This window comes from Anastrepha obliqua, chromosome 1 (genome assembly GCF_027943255.1).
Source record: "Anastrepha obliqua isolate idAnaObli1 chromosome 1, idAnaObli1_1.0, whole genome shotgun sequence".
In the NCBI taxonomy this organism is placed as follows: domain Eukaryota; kingdom Metazoa; phylum Arthropoda; class Insecta; order Diptera; family Tephritidae; genus Anastrepha; species Anastrepha obliqua.
The window spans coordinates 86,437,540-86,455,325 of NC_072892.1; the positions used below are offsets into that span (position 1 = coordinate 86,437,540).

Below are 17,786 nucleotides of genomic sequence, written 5' to 3' on the forward strand. Positions count from 1 at the left end.
TGCGGGAGTGCTTTGATATAGTTGACCAACTGCAATGCACTACAATTTATTTAGCACATTTTTCAACACAGCTGCAACAACAATTGCGATGAGAAACACGCTGCTCCAGCCGTTCTGCCGTCAATCCATCCTGCCGTCTAAATGGCGGAGAGCTCAATGGACCCGTAAAATTGGCGGTTGGCGATGAACATTTTCCGGCCACTTACTGCCTGTTGCAGTTATGTACGCAATAAATTTGATTTATGAAACAACAAAGTACAATAAAAAAAGTGAATAAATAATAATAGCAGAAGTTCAACCTACACCCATCCACTATCTGTCCGCTGCTATTTCATGCTTTATTGCTCGGCTATTTTTTGCGAGCACAACTTTTAGTTATTCATAGCCACCGCAGTGTGATGATATACTTATACACATCTATTTATACTGACTTATGTTTTTGTATGCACGTAAAAATTCTTGTTGCATGCACGTGTTTAGAAGGTGTGGCTATTAAGTAACTAGACTGACGCTGTAAAATAGTCTATTTTGGCTATATGTATTATTGCCTTCAATATACACCTGACCGTTTTGTTTATTACATTCTCTACAAGCCCAAAACATGTTGCTCCTACTTAGGTCGTACCTTAGAAAACATATGGGTGTCATAGGACACTAGACTCTGCGTATGAAATGAATCATCTAGCACCAAGATGCTGCATTGCTCCATAAATATCTTAGCCAGTTCTGGGGGCTTTGCCTTAGTCGAGAACCCGTGACTTGTTCTTCCACAATTCGAGTCGGTCTTTCCTTACGCTATACAAGAGCGGCCTCCGTACCCGAATGAGTTGACGCGTGGCTACCATTTGTACTAATCAAGCCATTATAAAATGGATATATTCCATGCTCTCTGAGAGGCTGTTAACCGCTGGTGGGAGCAGTGACGAACAAATCACAGTCAGGGCCAAGCAAGGATGTCCCCAAGGGGGTGTTCTTTCTCCGCTGCTATGGTGCTTCGTCGAAGACTCTCTATTAGTGGAGATGCAGGAGCTCGGTTTTCACGTCCAAGCATATGCGGACGACGTCTGTGCGCTAACATCGGATAAATCCTTAAGGAGGCTTTGCTCGAAAGTGCAGAGGATTCTTGACAAAATCGATGACTGGTGCATGAGACAAGGTCTTCCCGTTAATCCGAACAAAACAACCATAGTCTTGTTTACGAGAAAACGGAAATTGGATGGACTTAGCCTTCCAACACTGAAAGGTGTGACACTTGGTCTTTCCAACGAAGTTAAATATCTAGGAGTGATCTTGGATAAAAAACTGACTTGGGAGACACACGTTTCACTGAAGGTGAATCGCGCATTGAAGATTTTTCAGCAATGCCGTAGAGCCTTTGGCAAAACCTGGGGTCTGAAACCTGCTGTGGTCCTATGGATATACACAGCACTTATCAGACCAATCATCACTAACGCTTCTGTGGTCTGGTGGCGACGGAGCATGGTTAAGTTCACAATCCGGGAACTATACAGGCTGCAAAGAAGTGTATGTTTATGCATCACGGGTGCCATGAGTACAACCTCTGGTGATGCCCTAAATGCTATGCTTGATTTGCTCTCCCTGGATCTTAAGATACAACAGGAAGCAATAAAAGCAATGTGTAGACTCCATAAATATGGTTTCTGGCACGAAGATGGAACTTCGGGACACAGAGAAATCTTTAAGTTGCTGTTTTTGCCACCTAAAGATGACCTGATACCCACAGTTTCATTTGGAAGGAAATTTGATGTCAGATTTCCATTGCGTGAGCAATGGAGCAATCCAGAATGCATTCAGGGAGGTTTGACGGATATTTTCTTTACCGATGGGTCCAAGAATGAAATAGGGTCTGGAGCCGGATGGTACTTAAACGATAGTAATAAGTATCACTATGATATGGGGGGAATGGCAACTGTTTTCCAAACAGAAGTTTTTGCCATCCTAAAAGTAGCCGAATGGATAATCGAGAGGAGATGGAGCGGGAAACAAATTGGAGTCTTCAGTGACAGTCAGGCTGCATTGAAGGCCCTGGAGAACGCGGAGCAAACCTCAAAGATTGTTCAAGAATGTAAGAAGAAGCTTAATTTTGTCGCAAGACAAAACAGGCTTGTACTTATATGGGTTCCAGGACACTCCGATGTTCAAGGAAACGAAATTGCCGGCGAATTGGCCAACCGTGGATCAGCGGTGCCCCCACAGGGGCCAGAGCCAATAATCGTAATCAGTCCCGCAGGAATCAAGAATTGGATCAGCGATTATGTAGGCAATCTTTATAAAGAGCGATGGTCCGGTCTGGAACGCTGCAGAACTTCAAAGTGTTTTGTGGCAAGTCCGAACAGAAAACAGTCAAACTTTCTACTAAAACTTAGAAGGAAAGATATTCGGTTGATGGTCGGCATCATTACAGGACACAGCCTGCGACACTGCAAAGTGTTTTGTGACAAGTCCGAACAGAAAACAGTCAAACTTTCTACTAAAACTTAGAAAGAAAGATATTCGGTTGATGGTCGGCATCATTACAGGACACAGCCCATGGGGTCAGCATATGACCACCATTGGAATCATCGAGAACCCGGTATGCCTGTCATGCTTGGAGGAGGCGGATAGCACTGAGCACTTCCTCTGTGAGTGTCCTGCCTTTGCTAGAGCAAGGCTACGAGTATTGGGTTCCGATGTCATGAGAATGAGTAATATTCGTTCTCTAAAACTGAAGGAGATTTACAGATTTGCCAAAGAATCTGGAAAATTTTCACAGGACTAACTATCTCTATCTCTGTCTCTATTCTTTCATATCTCTTTCTCTGACACTTTTCTCCTTCCCTCCTTGACTATCCGCCCCCTTTCCAGAGCTTTAAATACAATGAGCTTTTAGCCTGAGCCAAATCTCCTGGTGCTCCTTGGCTCGACCTTTTCAAATTCAATTCACCATTTGGACGTGCGTAGACCACCAAAGTGATAGAGAAATAATTTTCTAATAGCGGTCGACTCTCGGTAGGCAAAACTACTCATAAAATATTCATCCGCCGTTCGGAGGCGGCATGAACCTGTAGATTCCAAATAGGATGAGAAGCTTAGGCGGGTTTCGATTAATAATAAAACGAAAATTTGTGAAAGCTATGCTTTATAAAATTTTATAAAATTTATTATATTCTGCCATTTAATGATACTTTCCCAGGTGTTACCCTATGGGCTAGAATATAGATTTATCATACAGGGTGCGTACGGTAGTTAAGGTAATGTACACATGTGTATATAACTTCCCGAAACCATTATTATTATTTTTTCTCTTTTTCAGATAAGACGTGGACTACTACAACTTACCTCAAGAAATAAAGAGACATGCAGCTTCATCGCTTTATGTGGAAATAACACCGATTTAGAAATCTCTCTATTTTTGAAGAGTGCCTGACCATTCGTTCATAAGCTTCGCAGTGAATTAGAAGTATGAGGCATCATTGCAGAATCTGTTGAAAAACGCAAAACACACAAGGAACATTCTGACACTGTCCGATCTGCAGAATCAACAAGTGAAACCCATCATTAACGGTTGAATTAGTGATCGCCCTTGCGACGGAGCCTAATGTTTCCGATGAACTTATCCGTCGAGTTGTTCATAAGGATCTCCGGTATTAATCCTACGTTATGTCAGAGCAAACACCAGAACAGCGAATTATCCGATCAAAACGTCTTCTAAACAAAATTAAACATCCTGCACCGCCTGAGGTGTTATGATTTTTTTCTGACGAAAAAAATGTTTACCAAAACCAAAAGATCAACGGCAACAATGACAGATGGTTATGTTCCAATTGTACTGACGTTCCTGTTGCCACGCACACCAAGTTTTCAGCAACTGTTATGATTTAGGTGTTGTGAGCAACAAAGGAGATGTCATGCCACCACTCTGCTTTGCTCAAGCATTTCTCATGAATTCTGTTGCATATACCGGGGTTCTAGAGACAGTAGTAAAACCCTGGATTGATAGCCCTGATTCTTCACACAAGGCAATGGCGACATAAAATTACATGAATACAAATTTCCATGACCACATTACGCTGTTGAGCGCGAAACCAATAAGCATCCTTATAACATCATTACTTCTCTTAAAGCTGCAACTAATACTGTTATAGTCAATATGAATAAGGAGCATTTGATTCGGGCATACAATCGTTTCCGTGTCCGATTCGACGAGGTTATTGCAGCTAATGGAAATTGTAGCAAATGATTTTATAGATATATGATGAGTTAATGTCGTGGAAAAAATTTGTGAAGTTTCATTAATTTTTTTTCTAAATAAAATCAATTAGTTTTACTCTCAAGATGCCCTCCAATATCGTGCGCACCCTATATATAATATGTATGCATACGTTCTATACAACATAGCGCAAAATTAATCACCCTATCGAAATATTTTTAATTTTTGCAAGTGCATTGTACATCAACCATATTTAACACTTGTGAACGAAATAGTTGCAGTACACAAACATACAAGCAATGGGGCTGATAAAGGTTAAAATAAAGATAATTTTTTATTTTTATTCAGGAATATTACCTCATATTCAGAAATTACCTCGTATTCAGACTAACGCAACCATATAACGAGTATCATAAGCCAATTTAAGAAAAGTGCTAGAACAAATGGATGATATCAAAATGATCCCTATGCTTGTAAGAAGGACCCTGTAAAAAATTATGAGTTCTGATAAAAAAACTTATATTTAATCATTACTTTAAGAATTTAAAATTAGCGATGAACAATTATAATAAATGGCTGAGAGAGAAATGGATTTTCAGAAGATGTAACCATATAACGGGTTATATTTTCTGATCAAAAATAAAACTTATTTTTCGAGTGTACTTTTTCGCTGATATAATAACTTTTCCCTCTATAATAACTTTTTCTGATATAATAACTATTTTACGACTTGTTATTTTTTTTATCAGAAAGAGTTATTAATGTTAACAATTATTTTTTGGACTTATTGTTAATTTTTTGTTTTTTTTTTTTGCTATTTCCGCTACATCAGAAATAAAAAAAAATTCTTTTAAAAATTTATAGTGTTTTGTTTTTGTTTATTGATTGTTCAAGAATATAAGAAGCTTGTGTTGCAAGACAGAATAAGCTTGTACTTAGCATGAATGTGTTCAAGGGAATTAAATTGACGATGAATTGGCCAACTGTGGATCAGCGGTTACCCCACGGGGACCGGAGCCAATAATCGAAATCAGTTCTGTAGGAATCATGAAGTGGATCATACGCCATTTACATAAAGAGCAGTGGATCGGTCTAGAATGCTGCAGAACTGCAAATTAGCTCGAACAGAAAACTTGGAAGAAAAGGCGTTCGGTTGATGGTCGGTATTATTACAGAACACAATCTATAGAGTCAACATATGGCCACCGTTGGAATCATTGAGAACCCAATTTGCCTGTCTTGCTTAGAGGAAGCGGATAACACTGAGCATTTTCCCTGTGCATATGCTAGACCAATGCTGCAATTTTTAGGTTCCGATGTATTGAAAACGAGTGAATTCGTTCTGACAAACTGGAGGATGTTTTCAGATTTACCGAAGAATCTGGAAAATTCTCACAGGCCTAACTACCCGTATTTCGCTATCCTCTCCTAACTTTTTCCTTCTGTTACTTCTCTCCTTTCGTCTTTGACTATCTACCTTTCACTATCCAGAGTTTTAAATAAAAGTTTTTTTATTAAGAGGCGTTATTTTGATATTCAAAGAAAAATGCTATTCTTTAATACAAATGATAGGATGTTTATTTCATTATAAAAAAGAAGGTATGCCCTTAATAGTGGAAAATAACATCAGAGAAATGACCACCACGACCAGGACAATATCCTTTTCATGAAGTATTCCATAACCGAATTGAAAAGTGGTTGACCTATGTCATCGATAGCCTCACAAATTCCATCTTTGAGGTCTTGAATCAACCCTGCTGCTGTTGGCGTAGACCTTCTCTTTCACGTGGCCCCATAGAAAAAAGTGACAAGGTGTTAAATCAAATCACAAGATCTCGTTGGCCAATTGTGATCACCTCTTCGAGAGGTAACACGGTCCGGAAACTTTTCCCGTAAAAGATCAATAGCTTCGTTGCTTGTGTTGCACGTAGCGCCATCTTGTTGAAAATAAACGTTGTCCGGATTAATACCATCCAACTCAGGGCCATAAAAAGTCATTAATCATCTCTCGATAGCGCAATCCACTCACCTGTAACACCTGTTATTGGAAATCCCTTTACAATGGGATTTTTGGCCTGATTGTTTTAGGAGTTACCGAACCTCTCGGTATTTCTAGGCTCGCCTTTTAAATTTCAATTTTATATTTTTTATTTAGTTTAGTTTATTTTATTTTAGTTTAGGTGAGGTGTGGCGCTTTGAGTTTTATTTATTTGCAAAAAATTAGGAATTAGAGAATCATTTTATTTAAGAGAGAAAAAATAACGCTCGAGAAATAAAAAATGAATTATAGAAAAAAAATTTTATTTATGGAAAATGTAAATCAGATATATTTAAAAAATTATCCTAATTTTGATGAAAATTGAAACTTAAAAAATAATATTTATTTCTGATTAAAAATCGATTAAACATCAAAATGTGATATTTTTTTTTATGGATGACGCGTAAAAATTTACAAATCGTAAAAGATTCATACAGAGCATCAAAAAATATGCCCGTAAATATGATATTTATTGATATATGATACTTAAGTAAGCTTTTGCTTTTCTTATTGAAAATTTGATAATGATAAGTTAAGTAAAAACTTCTTGTTCTTCAGAGGTGAACAGTTGAGGCGTCATTTTGCCCCCCACACCTAAGTTCTTCCAATAGCAGCTTCAGTATTGTTATTTAATATCCTCCCCTCGTACTTATATTGCATTGCTGTGTTGCTGGAGCAATAACTTTTAATCACATCAATGATGGTATCGGAGTTGTATGCAACATCGTTATCATGTAACAATAACGACCACAAATGTGTGTAGTAATGAGTACAGACACAACACTGAAAGCATTGAAAGTAAAGACGAGGCTTAAAAAAATAAGAATGAAAATTACAGCAATTTATAAAAGACATAATTCATTCGGTGGCAACCACAGTACATCTAGCATAGGTTATATTTATTTACTCCTATGTAAATTCAGGTACATACTCGTACACATGCAGAATAGCAAATTGAATACTAAAGGAGCATATGGGAATTGGCCAATTATTTATGAAATTTTTTCATTCACTCTCAAATTTTCAAGACATGAAGACATTTTAGTACATGGAGAAATTAGTTATTTTATTTCAAAATAAAATTATGAAGTATATTACAGTTCTTATGTACATCCAATTCTTACTCTTTTGGATGAGTAGGGATTCATTCATTGACTGGATTTGTGATTAACAGCAGAGTTCAAATCGAGTTCAATTTATTCAGAGATGGCATAGGGCAACTGAATAAGCTCTATGGCATATGCCCTGAATTTTAGGTTGTTTTAAACAGACTCAAGTAGATCCCGTGTTCTTGTATATATAAAATCGCGTTCAAAAAATCGAACAATTCAAACACCACCACAAAACTTCCGCTGGCGAGCAGTCGAAGCATAGAAATTTTTAACAAAAAATTCGTTAAAAAAAATGCGTTAGTGTAAGTAAGAAATCTTCCATTGTAACAATGTGAGCGCTATTTTAAATGCGTTTCTGGACTATTACCTTACAACCGCATATGCTTTCGTGCGATTTTATGCTGGCCTCTGGATATGCAAGGTAACGTAGCAACTTTGATTGATCGACTTTGCTCTCCACCTGTGTAGGTTGGGTTACATTACATTTAGCGTGTCAGTTCGGATTCTATACTGGTTTAAGGTATTCAAATTAATTAATGCTGTCTGTAACGGCATATCAATAATATCAACACTACTGACAGCATTACAATTCGATGAGAACCTATTGATGCTTAAAGTTCTCAGCGCACTAAGCAACAGCGAGAAATCAATTGATAATAATTGTCAAAGGCAGTCATAAAATAATAGATGTAACGCATAACTTCGGCCAGAGCGAAGATACTTACTAATATTAAGTCATTATGCAAGGCGGCACAAAATTAATCAGCCTATCGGAAGATGTACATATAGTTTTTGCAAATGTCGTCGTACAGCAATCATATTGGCATTTGTGAAGTGGTCATTTGCAGCTTACAAAAAGACATGCAATGGAGGGCCTAACGTTCAAAATAAAGATTACCATCACTAAAAATCATTTTTTTATTTAGTAAATTCAATAAATTAAATAATTAAAACTAATTAATTAAAATTATTCAGTGTGAAAAAATATTTTCTGGAATTGGTTGTCACCTGTTTGAAAGGCTTGTTAATTTAATTTAATAAGCAAGTTAACTGAAATATGGATGTCAAACGAAAGAGGTATCAGAAATCTTTATTTTTAATACATTTTTTATTGGAGTTAAGAAACGACATTGACTGACATGAGTATACTAATAAACACTAATATAGTTCATGAGTATACTAATAAATCGGAGACCCACAAAATTACTAAAGCCATGTATTATATAGAGAAAAAAGGCATTTTAATAATATATATAAAGCAATTCTTCTTCTTCTTTTTGAATGGCGCGAAAATCGAGCGCCAGTTGGAAACACCACGTGAAGCCAGGTCCTTCTCCGCCGGATACTTCTAACGCTGAGGAGGCCTTCCTCTCACTCTTCCTCTTCCTCTGCTCCCACCAGATGATACCGCATCGAACACTTTCAGATAAAGATAAAATAAAGCAATAGGGCAATTATTAAGTTGCCATATTCCCGGATAGCAATTTGATCAGTAACGCATTACAAAATAAATTTGGGTGAAATTAAACTTTTTTCTATGTTTTGCTTAAATTTTTTATTCGTTCGATATTCTACAAACTTTAGACTACCCAACCATTAAAAACTCCTCTCACATTTACATGGAACGTCATTCGAAGTAAAAACAAAAATCCAAAAAACGACATTATATTTTTTCTTCTGTTTGTTTGACTTATTTTGAGATTTGTCTAAAATGTAGTTTTACATGAGCCATATGATTTCATAGAAAAACAAACAAATACAAATTACAATTCCTTTTATTGCTTTTGTTCAGTATGTTGGGCAGAGAAGCCCAGAATTGCCATTCTACATAGCTTAAAAATGCATTTTTAAAGGTTGTGGAAAGGATAATATAGGCTGATTCCACGTATTCCAATTATATATACAGAAAAAAAAATTAAGTCCACGAACGATCGTTAAATAAGGGTTAAATAGGATTGGGTTGATCTCAAAAGATCTTTATTTTTCTTTTGGCCAACTACTTACAGCTGGACTTTGCACTCTGGATAATTTGTTCATCTATCTCTCAAATGGGAAGGCCAAACATGTTGTGTATCTGCTGAGTTGTGATAAAGAACTAACAAAAATAATTTTAATATTTTTCAAATAGCTTTAATCTTAATATTTTTCTAATAGCTTTATTTTTAAAGTGTCTACGCCCATTTGGTTGAGCGCTTTAAAAAGTTGGTTGTGAGCAAATTTGAGCACTTGTTGTAGAAACATTTGCTGCAAACAGTACTTCTATGAATAAATATTTAATTCAAGGTTTGCTAAAACTGATTCATCTACACATTTATCTTTTTTTTTGAATTACTGGAAAAATTTTTACATTTAACGTATTGGTAAATTTAAAAAAAATGTTTACCAAGACTGTTTCAGGGTTTTTAAACTACTTTGCTAAATGTTATTATTTGACCGCAGGGATGGATCTAGCAGCCACTGAACTATCAATTCTAGATTTCAATATATAATCTTGAAAATACTTTCATAGCCATGGAGGAGTGCCGGCCAACGCGTATGTTGTTCATCCGCCAACTACTTAGTTACAGTGTAGTGAATCTGAAGTTTCAAGTCAGCTACCGTACCCCGAATAGGGCATCGATAATTGGATTGAGATGCGTACAACAGATTGAGAAATTTGTTATCTTTACAAGGGAATACAGCTGCCATCAGTCACTCCATCGGATGTAACAAAAATATTTTTTTTTCGATATGGTTTCATGGACATGGTTTCATTCATTCACTGTAGCGTATTCTGCTAGCTCAGTTTTTCAAAGCCTTGGGGACGGTTTCTGGCTCTATTTCATGAATAGCTTACTCGATATTCGCCTTAGGAATCGATTGGCAACACCGAAACGGCTGATAACACGACTATCGAACTTGCGACAAAAGCTGATTGACATGACACTTCATCTTGCTGAAGCCAAAGCCATATAAGTAAATACTTTGTTTGACAGGGTTTTACAGAGCTTTTTCACAGTCTTATGCCGACTTCGAACGGTAGATGGTTTTTATGAGAAGTTTTTCCATGGCAGAAATACAGGAAATAGGTTTACTTTTTTAGCTGAGGAGGAAAAAGCTTTTCTATCACTTAGTGTTTCAAGTCCGCAGAAGCCCGGTTTAGAACTAGTATGATATTATATTATTTTAGATAAAAATCTGTGCTGAAAGAAAAACACAACTCAGCGAAACAAGAATGCCTATATAACACTTTATACAGGCTAGACCTACACAAGCTCGACGGGTTACATGATAGCCACCATGGGATAGGTCGGCTAACTTCAATCCACTTTCTAGGGTACACAGGCTTTCTAAGGTACCACCCCACTACATTTAATGAAGCCTTAGGCGTAATTTTAAACATCCGACCTTTGCAGGAAATCAGTTAGCCGATCGACACTTGAGCAAAGAATACAAATGAAGCCATGACACCCTAGTTGAATATAAATATAATTTTGAATATCTTTTAGGTTCTTTATTTCTATGTAATAATAAAACAATAATATAATCTATGTAATAATAAAACAATTATAATAACGAGATATGCCTCTGCAAAGACATGAGTTCCATCGAGTTGTTAAGGAGCAATAAATTACCAATACGGTGCAAATAGTCCGCAAGGCGTACAAATAAAACATGTGGCTATAGGACTTGATAATATAAACAAAATTCTAGAAGAAAGCAAAACTTTGCTATCGTTGAATGTTACGACCTTTTGAAGCACAAAAGGGGTGTTGAGATATCGCAAGATATTTTTTTTTTTTTGTGCAAATTTGCAATTATTTCACAAACTGTGTTGGCCCAGATGGAATTTTTGTTCTAGTTTTGTATAGTATACTTTTTCCTCCTACTCAACTTGCTTTGTTGTTGTGCCCCAGTTTAAAATAACTGAACAAATGTTTATCAAGTGCAAAACAGAAAACTCAAGTATTTCTTTGTGGCTTATCTGTGAGCAAATTCTATTTCTAATTGCATTATTGAGGCTAACGGCATTGTAACTGCATTCGTATGATTTATTTTATGAAAAGCAATGACGCTTTTATGATTTTACTTAAAACGATATACAAATAGTGTATTTAAAAGAAGTATTATATATACACGTGCACATATTTATGAGTATGTAAAGAATTTTCGGTTTAAACTGGCCCAAATAGAGTGATCATTTTGTATTATGATTTTTGATTTAGGAGACCTACTGTTGAACGTATTTATTTCATGTTATCACCAGGGACGGAATTATCCCAAGTACATACTAGCCGAGAACAGCATTGAAAATGTCACTACATCACCTAAAGTTGGCATAAAATACTAAAAAATAGTTCATTTCACAATTTTCAAAAATATTAAATGTTTGAATTACAATGAAAATATTTTTATGATACCCACAAATGTGCAATTAAAAAAAGTAAATCAAATAAATTATTTGATAAGCACTTTTAATTTGCACACTGGCCAATTAAAAAAAATCCACACGAAATTCAATTATTTTTAAATCACAAGATTTGGGACTATAAGCTTCGCACTACAATATTTTGAAATGTTTTTTATATTTATATGAAAGTATTATTAATTAAATTAAAGATACCACTAATTTTTCATTCCAATTCCACTGTATCTAATGGCAATTTCTAGAAATTTTTTTGGTTTTATACACAGCTTATTAAATGTTTGTATAAAAATTGTTATTATAAAATTTCTAAAAAATCGCATTAATTTTTTATGATTTTTTACTCTGACACTGTTGCGCATTTTCTCCATACTAAAAAAATGTCCGTCAGTCTCTATGTTTGCAAGAGCAGGACTAGCTAGAGTTGTTTCAAACCTTCATACACAAAGTCCTATGAAATGCTAGGCTAAATACAACCAATCAGAATTTGAAGAAGTTTCCTCCATTGAAGTCTATCATGGGTGTTTAAAAATTAAATGATGATTTAATTTCTTAGAATAAAATATACTTGAAAAACATTATATTTTTAAATTAAACATTTTTGTAAAAAAAAATGTTTTTGTCATTTTTGAAAAACATTCCACTTAAAAACCTAATGCAAGAATTTTTTTAAACTTAACTTCAAGTCTTTAAAAAGCGCTGTCTATACCAAAGTTATCAACATTAAATAAATCTCAAAATTATTAAAAAATTGTCTGTTTATTTTCCAATTTTAAGAAAAGCTTCCGACCATGTCCAAAGTATTTCGATCCCATGACATGCTCACATATTAATCGAATAGACTAAGGATTAACATATGTAAATAATTAGTACTCTGAGGTTAATTCACTTATTCTTGCAAATGAGTTAATAATATATATTTTCTATAAAAGTATTAGATAATTAGAAAAGTTATTATGATTTGAAGATAATACTGCCGGAGAGCGCAAAGGATTATTTTATATTCCTTCACGCGTTTTTTTAAGCCACACTTTTCAAATCAATGAGCCACCGATTATTTAATTTCCACCCGGCTTATCAAAAATTAATAAAATTCTTTTTTGTCGATTGGCTTTATGCAAATTTTTATTAAATTAACGCGCACAATGAAGGAAAATTTTGGGCACACTGACTGACGCGAAGCCATGCATAGTGTGATTATTTGAGTTGTGTTGTTTATTTAATTAAATTTTTTCATAAAATGCGTTCTATAGACTTTGCCAAACTTAGTTATAGAGCGATCGTCTTATGAAAGTGGTCCTTCTGCAAGAAGTGCATTCCTATGAGATGACATCCACTTGCCACATAGCGAATAAAACAATGATCCTATTACGAACTAAGTTCCCAGAAAGTAGTATCTCCCGAGACAACGAAGTCAAATGTCTGGCGGGAGCTTGCCGTTTGTCACTATGGGACTCCTTTTTCTAGGTATACGAAAAAAAGATGATACCTGCTAATAAGCCCGAGGCAATTCCATAGATTAAGTATGAAATAATACGCGTTGTAAATGATATGTACAGCCAAAAAGCTTTGGACAGTTTTTATATTCGCATTCCGTGTTGTCAAAAAAGTCGTGGTGTCAATTTAATGGATATTTGGTTTAATTCATAAATGCCATAGACTAAAAGGACATAGTGAAATAGAATAAAAATAATATCAATATATTTGTTTGTCTTTTATGCATAAAGAAAATCTGCGTTCTGATTGAATCACCCTGTATCTTCGCCCTTTAAAAATTGCTCATTTTTTTAATAAATGCGCCTTAATGAACTTCACACGCACTAAATGCAAATAAATGTGAAAAGGTTCCAGTCTAATAGTTTCGTCTAATAAAATTATTTGCAACCGTCTAATTTTCACCTTTTAATTTAAATGTTTTCAATAAAGTAACTTTGCATAGAAAAGTTCGCGAGCGTGCTAGAACAGTCTTTCGACCTCGACATACACAACTTACTTTTTATGTAGTATTTTAAGGTTTATAGATAAAGTCTATCTCTCTGAAAATAATAAACAGCACTCGCTAATAAACTTGTAAGTAAGTTCACGCCTTTGGTGAGCACATTCAGCGCAGAAACAAATAAATCTGATTTATTACATTTACATATGTACATCTAGTTTGATTCGCAGAGGGTATTGGGGTAGCAGAGCTACTGCATTTTTAGCGCTTACTGCACATAAACATGTGTATGTATTTAAGTTTGCCGATACGTTGGAACAACTTACATTTTGAAGCAATCGGCCTATTTTTACACGCAACGCGAAAAACTGTGTTTGATCATTTTATATAAATGCCACAAAAGGCGCAAACTCCTTCAGTTTTCAAGTTGACTTGCTATATCTTACATCTCAGTACAAATCGTCAAACATCGGTGGCAGCGAAATGCTTTTGAAGGAGATTGCTAACTTCATATTTTTAAATTCATTATTGTGGTTGCTTGTTAAAGGGGTAAACAATTTTCTATATGATATTATATGGAAATGTGTCTTACAAAATAAACTTTCTTACTTAAATATATTATTCATAGGATACCAATGAAGATATAGATGTGCTTCTTAAAGCAAATAAAGAAATTTCTAATCCTTCTACAAATGACGAAATTGAATTTAATCAGCAAAGAAAAAAGTTAGAAGATGCCAAACAACTAAACACGGACGCGAGAAAAGAAGATGCTATTAAAGAATTTAATGCTTACCAAAGTGAGAGAGATTTTTTAAAGGAACAAATTAGTGCACTTATACCAAAGGCTGGGAACGTAGTTGACCTTACAAATATTTTGCAGCACGCTTTAGATGGAAGTAATAGAGTGAAAGAATTTGCTGTAGAATTTGTTGAAGAACAATTAAGTAAGGCTGGGCAGGCCAGTAGTGCATCAAATACTACTTCCTTTACTTCCATTGATAGCCTCCTTGACGCCATATCAAAATGGGCACAATCAGGAGGTATTACATTTTCGCCGAATTTACACAATCAAATAAATACCTACAATCCAATTTCATCGCAAGCCAACGATAATGCCAATTACAATGAAGAACTAAAAAAACTACTGATAATGCTGCTCAAAAAATGGGAATCTCTTAATAACGACACAGATGACGACTGGTTCAATTTGTTCGAGTGGTTTTAGAAGTCAGCAGAAACTACTTCAAAATTGTCTATATATACAGCTACTATATTGTTTTTTTATTTACAATAATTTGCTTTATGGTGCTTTTATAACTTGCATCATATTATAATTTCACTGCTTTTACATGATTTACACATTTTAAATAACTCAAATAAATTTGGGAGTTCCAAAATATTGGAATTGGAAGCAGACATAACTTTTTAATCAAGAAGCAAACTACACGTATGCGAAGATTTGTAACCTATTAAAATGGAATCTGAGTTCAGTACAACCCAGCAATGAAAGTTTTTCAAATATTTTGGCTATTTACTCCTTCAGCCTATATTTGAGCTTATATGTATAGCATTGTGAAATAATTTAATTTTTTACTGAAATAATAATCCAAAGTACAAGTCTTCAACTTTTAAACCCTTTTTGATTTGTACAAAATCATAATTGGACTTTGAGATTTCGTCTGCTGATAGTCACGTTCCAATCCTATTGGCTACAGAAGCCGCCTGCTAAATGATAAAGGCACATTTTATGTCTCAACAGAGCAGATTTCAAAAAGTTTTCATACTTATCACGTGATCAAACAGGTCCCAGAATATGTTCATACAATCTAAAACACAAATTTATTCCTCAAAAGTGTTTTTTATCGCCTTCAAAGTACTCCTCATCAACGACAACGCACTTATGTCAGCGTTTGAGCCAGCTTTCGAAAAATTTCTGGAACTCTATTTTCGGTATAGCCATTAGAGCCATTTTTGCTCTTTCCATTACCTCTTTTTGGCTGCTAAAACGCGTTCCCCGTAGTCGTGTTTTTAGACTAGATCAAACAGCAAAAATCATGGATGGTATTTGGAATTCAAGGATAACGATGGCACTGTGGGACGAAGCGTTATCGTGGCCACGAGCTATTTTTTCAAAAATCCTTTCTTTTTTGGTGAATTGCTTTACGTAAACGACTCACAGTGGCCAAATAATAGACCTTATTAACCTTCTGAAAAAAATTCGTGGAGTACAATACCGCTTTTTTTACTAAAAGCGACTTGATTTTTGGGTCTTGGTTCATTCGGAAATCTCCACTCACTCATCTGATGTCTGGATGACTGGTCGTACTCATAAATCCTTGTCTCGCCTCCAATAATGATGCGTTTGATGAATGTTGGGTCGGATTTAGCCTTGAGAATCATGTCATTAGTGATATAAACGAAGTCCTTTTTTGGCATGAAATTTAGATCCTTTGAGACCAACTTTACAGCAAACCGAAATCATTAACTACAATGTCCTACAATTCATAAGCAATGTTCAGTTCTCTGGCAGCTTTCGAATAGTTAATTTGCGGTTATGGACAGCCTGTCACTGAAGCGTTCATGCCCTTCGTAAATGTCCGTTTTCTTTAAACTATCATCACCGAAACAGTTTCCCATCATTTTCGCATCATTGAATTCATTTTCAACGCAAAACTTAATACAAACTCGTTGTAAATTCAAATCAATTTTAAAACTGTAAAAAATCGAAATATGTAGATAGATTAGAATAGACTTACTCGAGACGGCGTAACTGTTACAAATGTCAAGCAATGGCGATACAATTTTGGCAGGAATGTTAATCTCAGTTGAGGCAACCTAAATCACAAAGAAAAACATAGAGCTCTGCTGCTCTGGAAACTTTTTGATCAGGATGGTATACGAGTACATAATGACCCTGAAGACAGATTTAATAAATCCCTATAGTTTAATTCGCTAGTGGTAGGTTAGAAACTCCGTGAAACACCAAAATGATGAAAAAGTTTTCGCGACAGTGAAAATTCCATCAAATATGCTTGAGCGCTATAGATGCATGGTCGTAACGTTTATATTACATTTGAAAAATGTAAGCACCTGCATGTGTTCCAAAAACACAACTGCTCACAGTTCAGTAAAACTTGAGTGCAACAACAAACTAACAAAAATAGCTAACGCAAATTGTATGAAAATATTGGGTATACTTTTTAACAATAGAAATAGTTTGGGGATCACTGTATTCAACTGAGAAGTGACCTAGCTACTAGACTTAGCATAGTAAAATATAGGGTTTTCCAAACAGAGGTGTTATTTTGATATCCAAAGGTGCGCAACCCCCCGCAAGGGCATCTCCCATAAGGAGGTGACGGGTACGACGACCCCGCGGACCCTAGTCAAGATGTCCCCCGCTTCAGCGACTCTGTAAGAGTTAGCTAGAAAGTTAGGAGACAAAATCCAGCACATGTCTGTTCCCATATTGGGCGGTGTGCTGGTCAGTGTCTGTTCACCATGTTAGGTGCGACTGTATAAAAAGTATGCAACGGGGCGCACTGGGAGTCCCTGGATAGGACGTTATGGCTTTCCACCTGCGACCTCAAAGGGGTGATGTGAGTTCGCTCTGCCGATGTGTTAGCCTCGTTGTATATCAGTAACCAGCCGCCTTGGACCCTGGTCAGGAAGTGTTCATTGGGCGAAAGAGTAGTAGCTTTCGTTGCTCCGGGCGAGCGCCGGTCCGTCCGTGTTTTCCGGGATCGGTAAAGCGTAGGTCAGGCCTCAGGGAACTGGGGTAGGAGCATTGCCTCCGAGGGTACACCCGCTCTTGACTATTTCGGCCCGCCCCCCTGCACACGATGCGCTGGTTAAATAAAAAAGAATGGAAAAAATTATGGAAAAGAAACAAAAAGAAGAAAAACAGCAGAAGGCCATCACTGATGGAGATATAGAGCAGAGCCCTTTCGTAAGGAAACCTCGATTGCTTCGCTCGCCACCACAAAAAGGGAATTCGCCCCTTACGAGTGGAACATTGCCGACTATAGGGAAATCAAAGACGGTCAATGAAGGAGCTGAAATGACGCCTCAGGATGTAAGAG

The 17,786-nt window shown here is 35.9% G+C and overlaps 1 protein-coding gene across 1 annotated transcript; it reads left to right on the plus strand.

Moving 5' to 3' along the window:
• The first annotated feature begins 14,105 nt into the window (after positions 1-14,105).
• LOC129253197 (uncharacterized) lies at positions 14,106-15,038 on the plus strand. The gene is made up of 2 exons (XM_054891474.1): positions 14,106-14,250; positions 14,330-15,038. The coding sequence occupies exons 1-2, from the start codon at positions 14,185-14,187 to the stop codon at positions 14,927-14,929; spliced, it is 666 nt and encodes a 221-aa protein (XP_054747449.1). The 5' UTR covers positions 14,106-14,184; the 3' UTR covers positions 14,930-15,038.
• Positions 15,039-17,786: the final 2,748 nt, after the last annotated feature.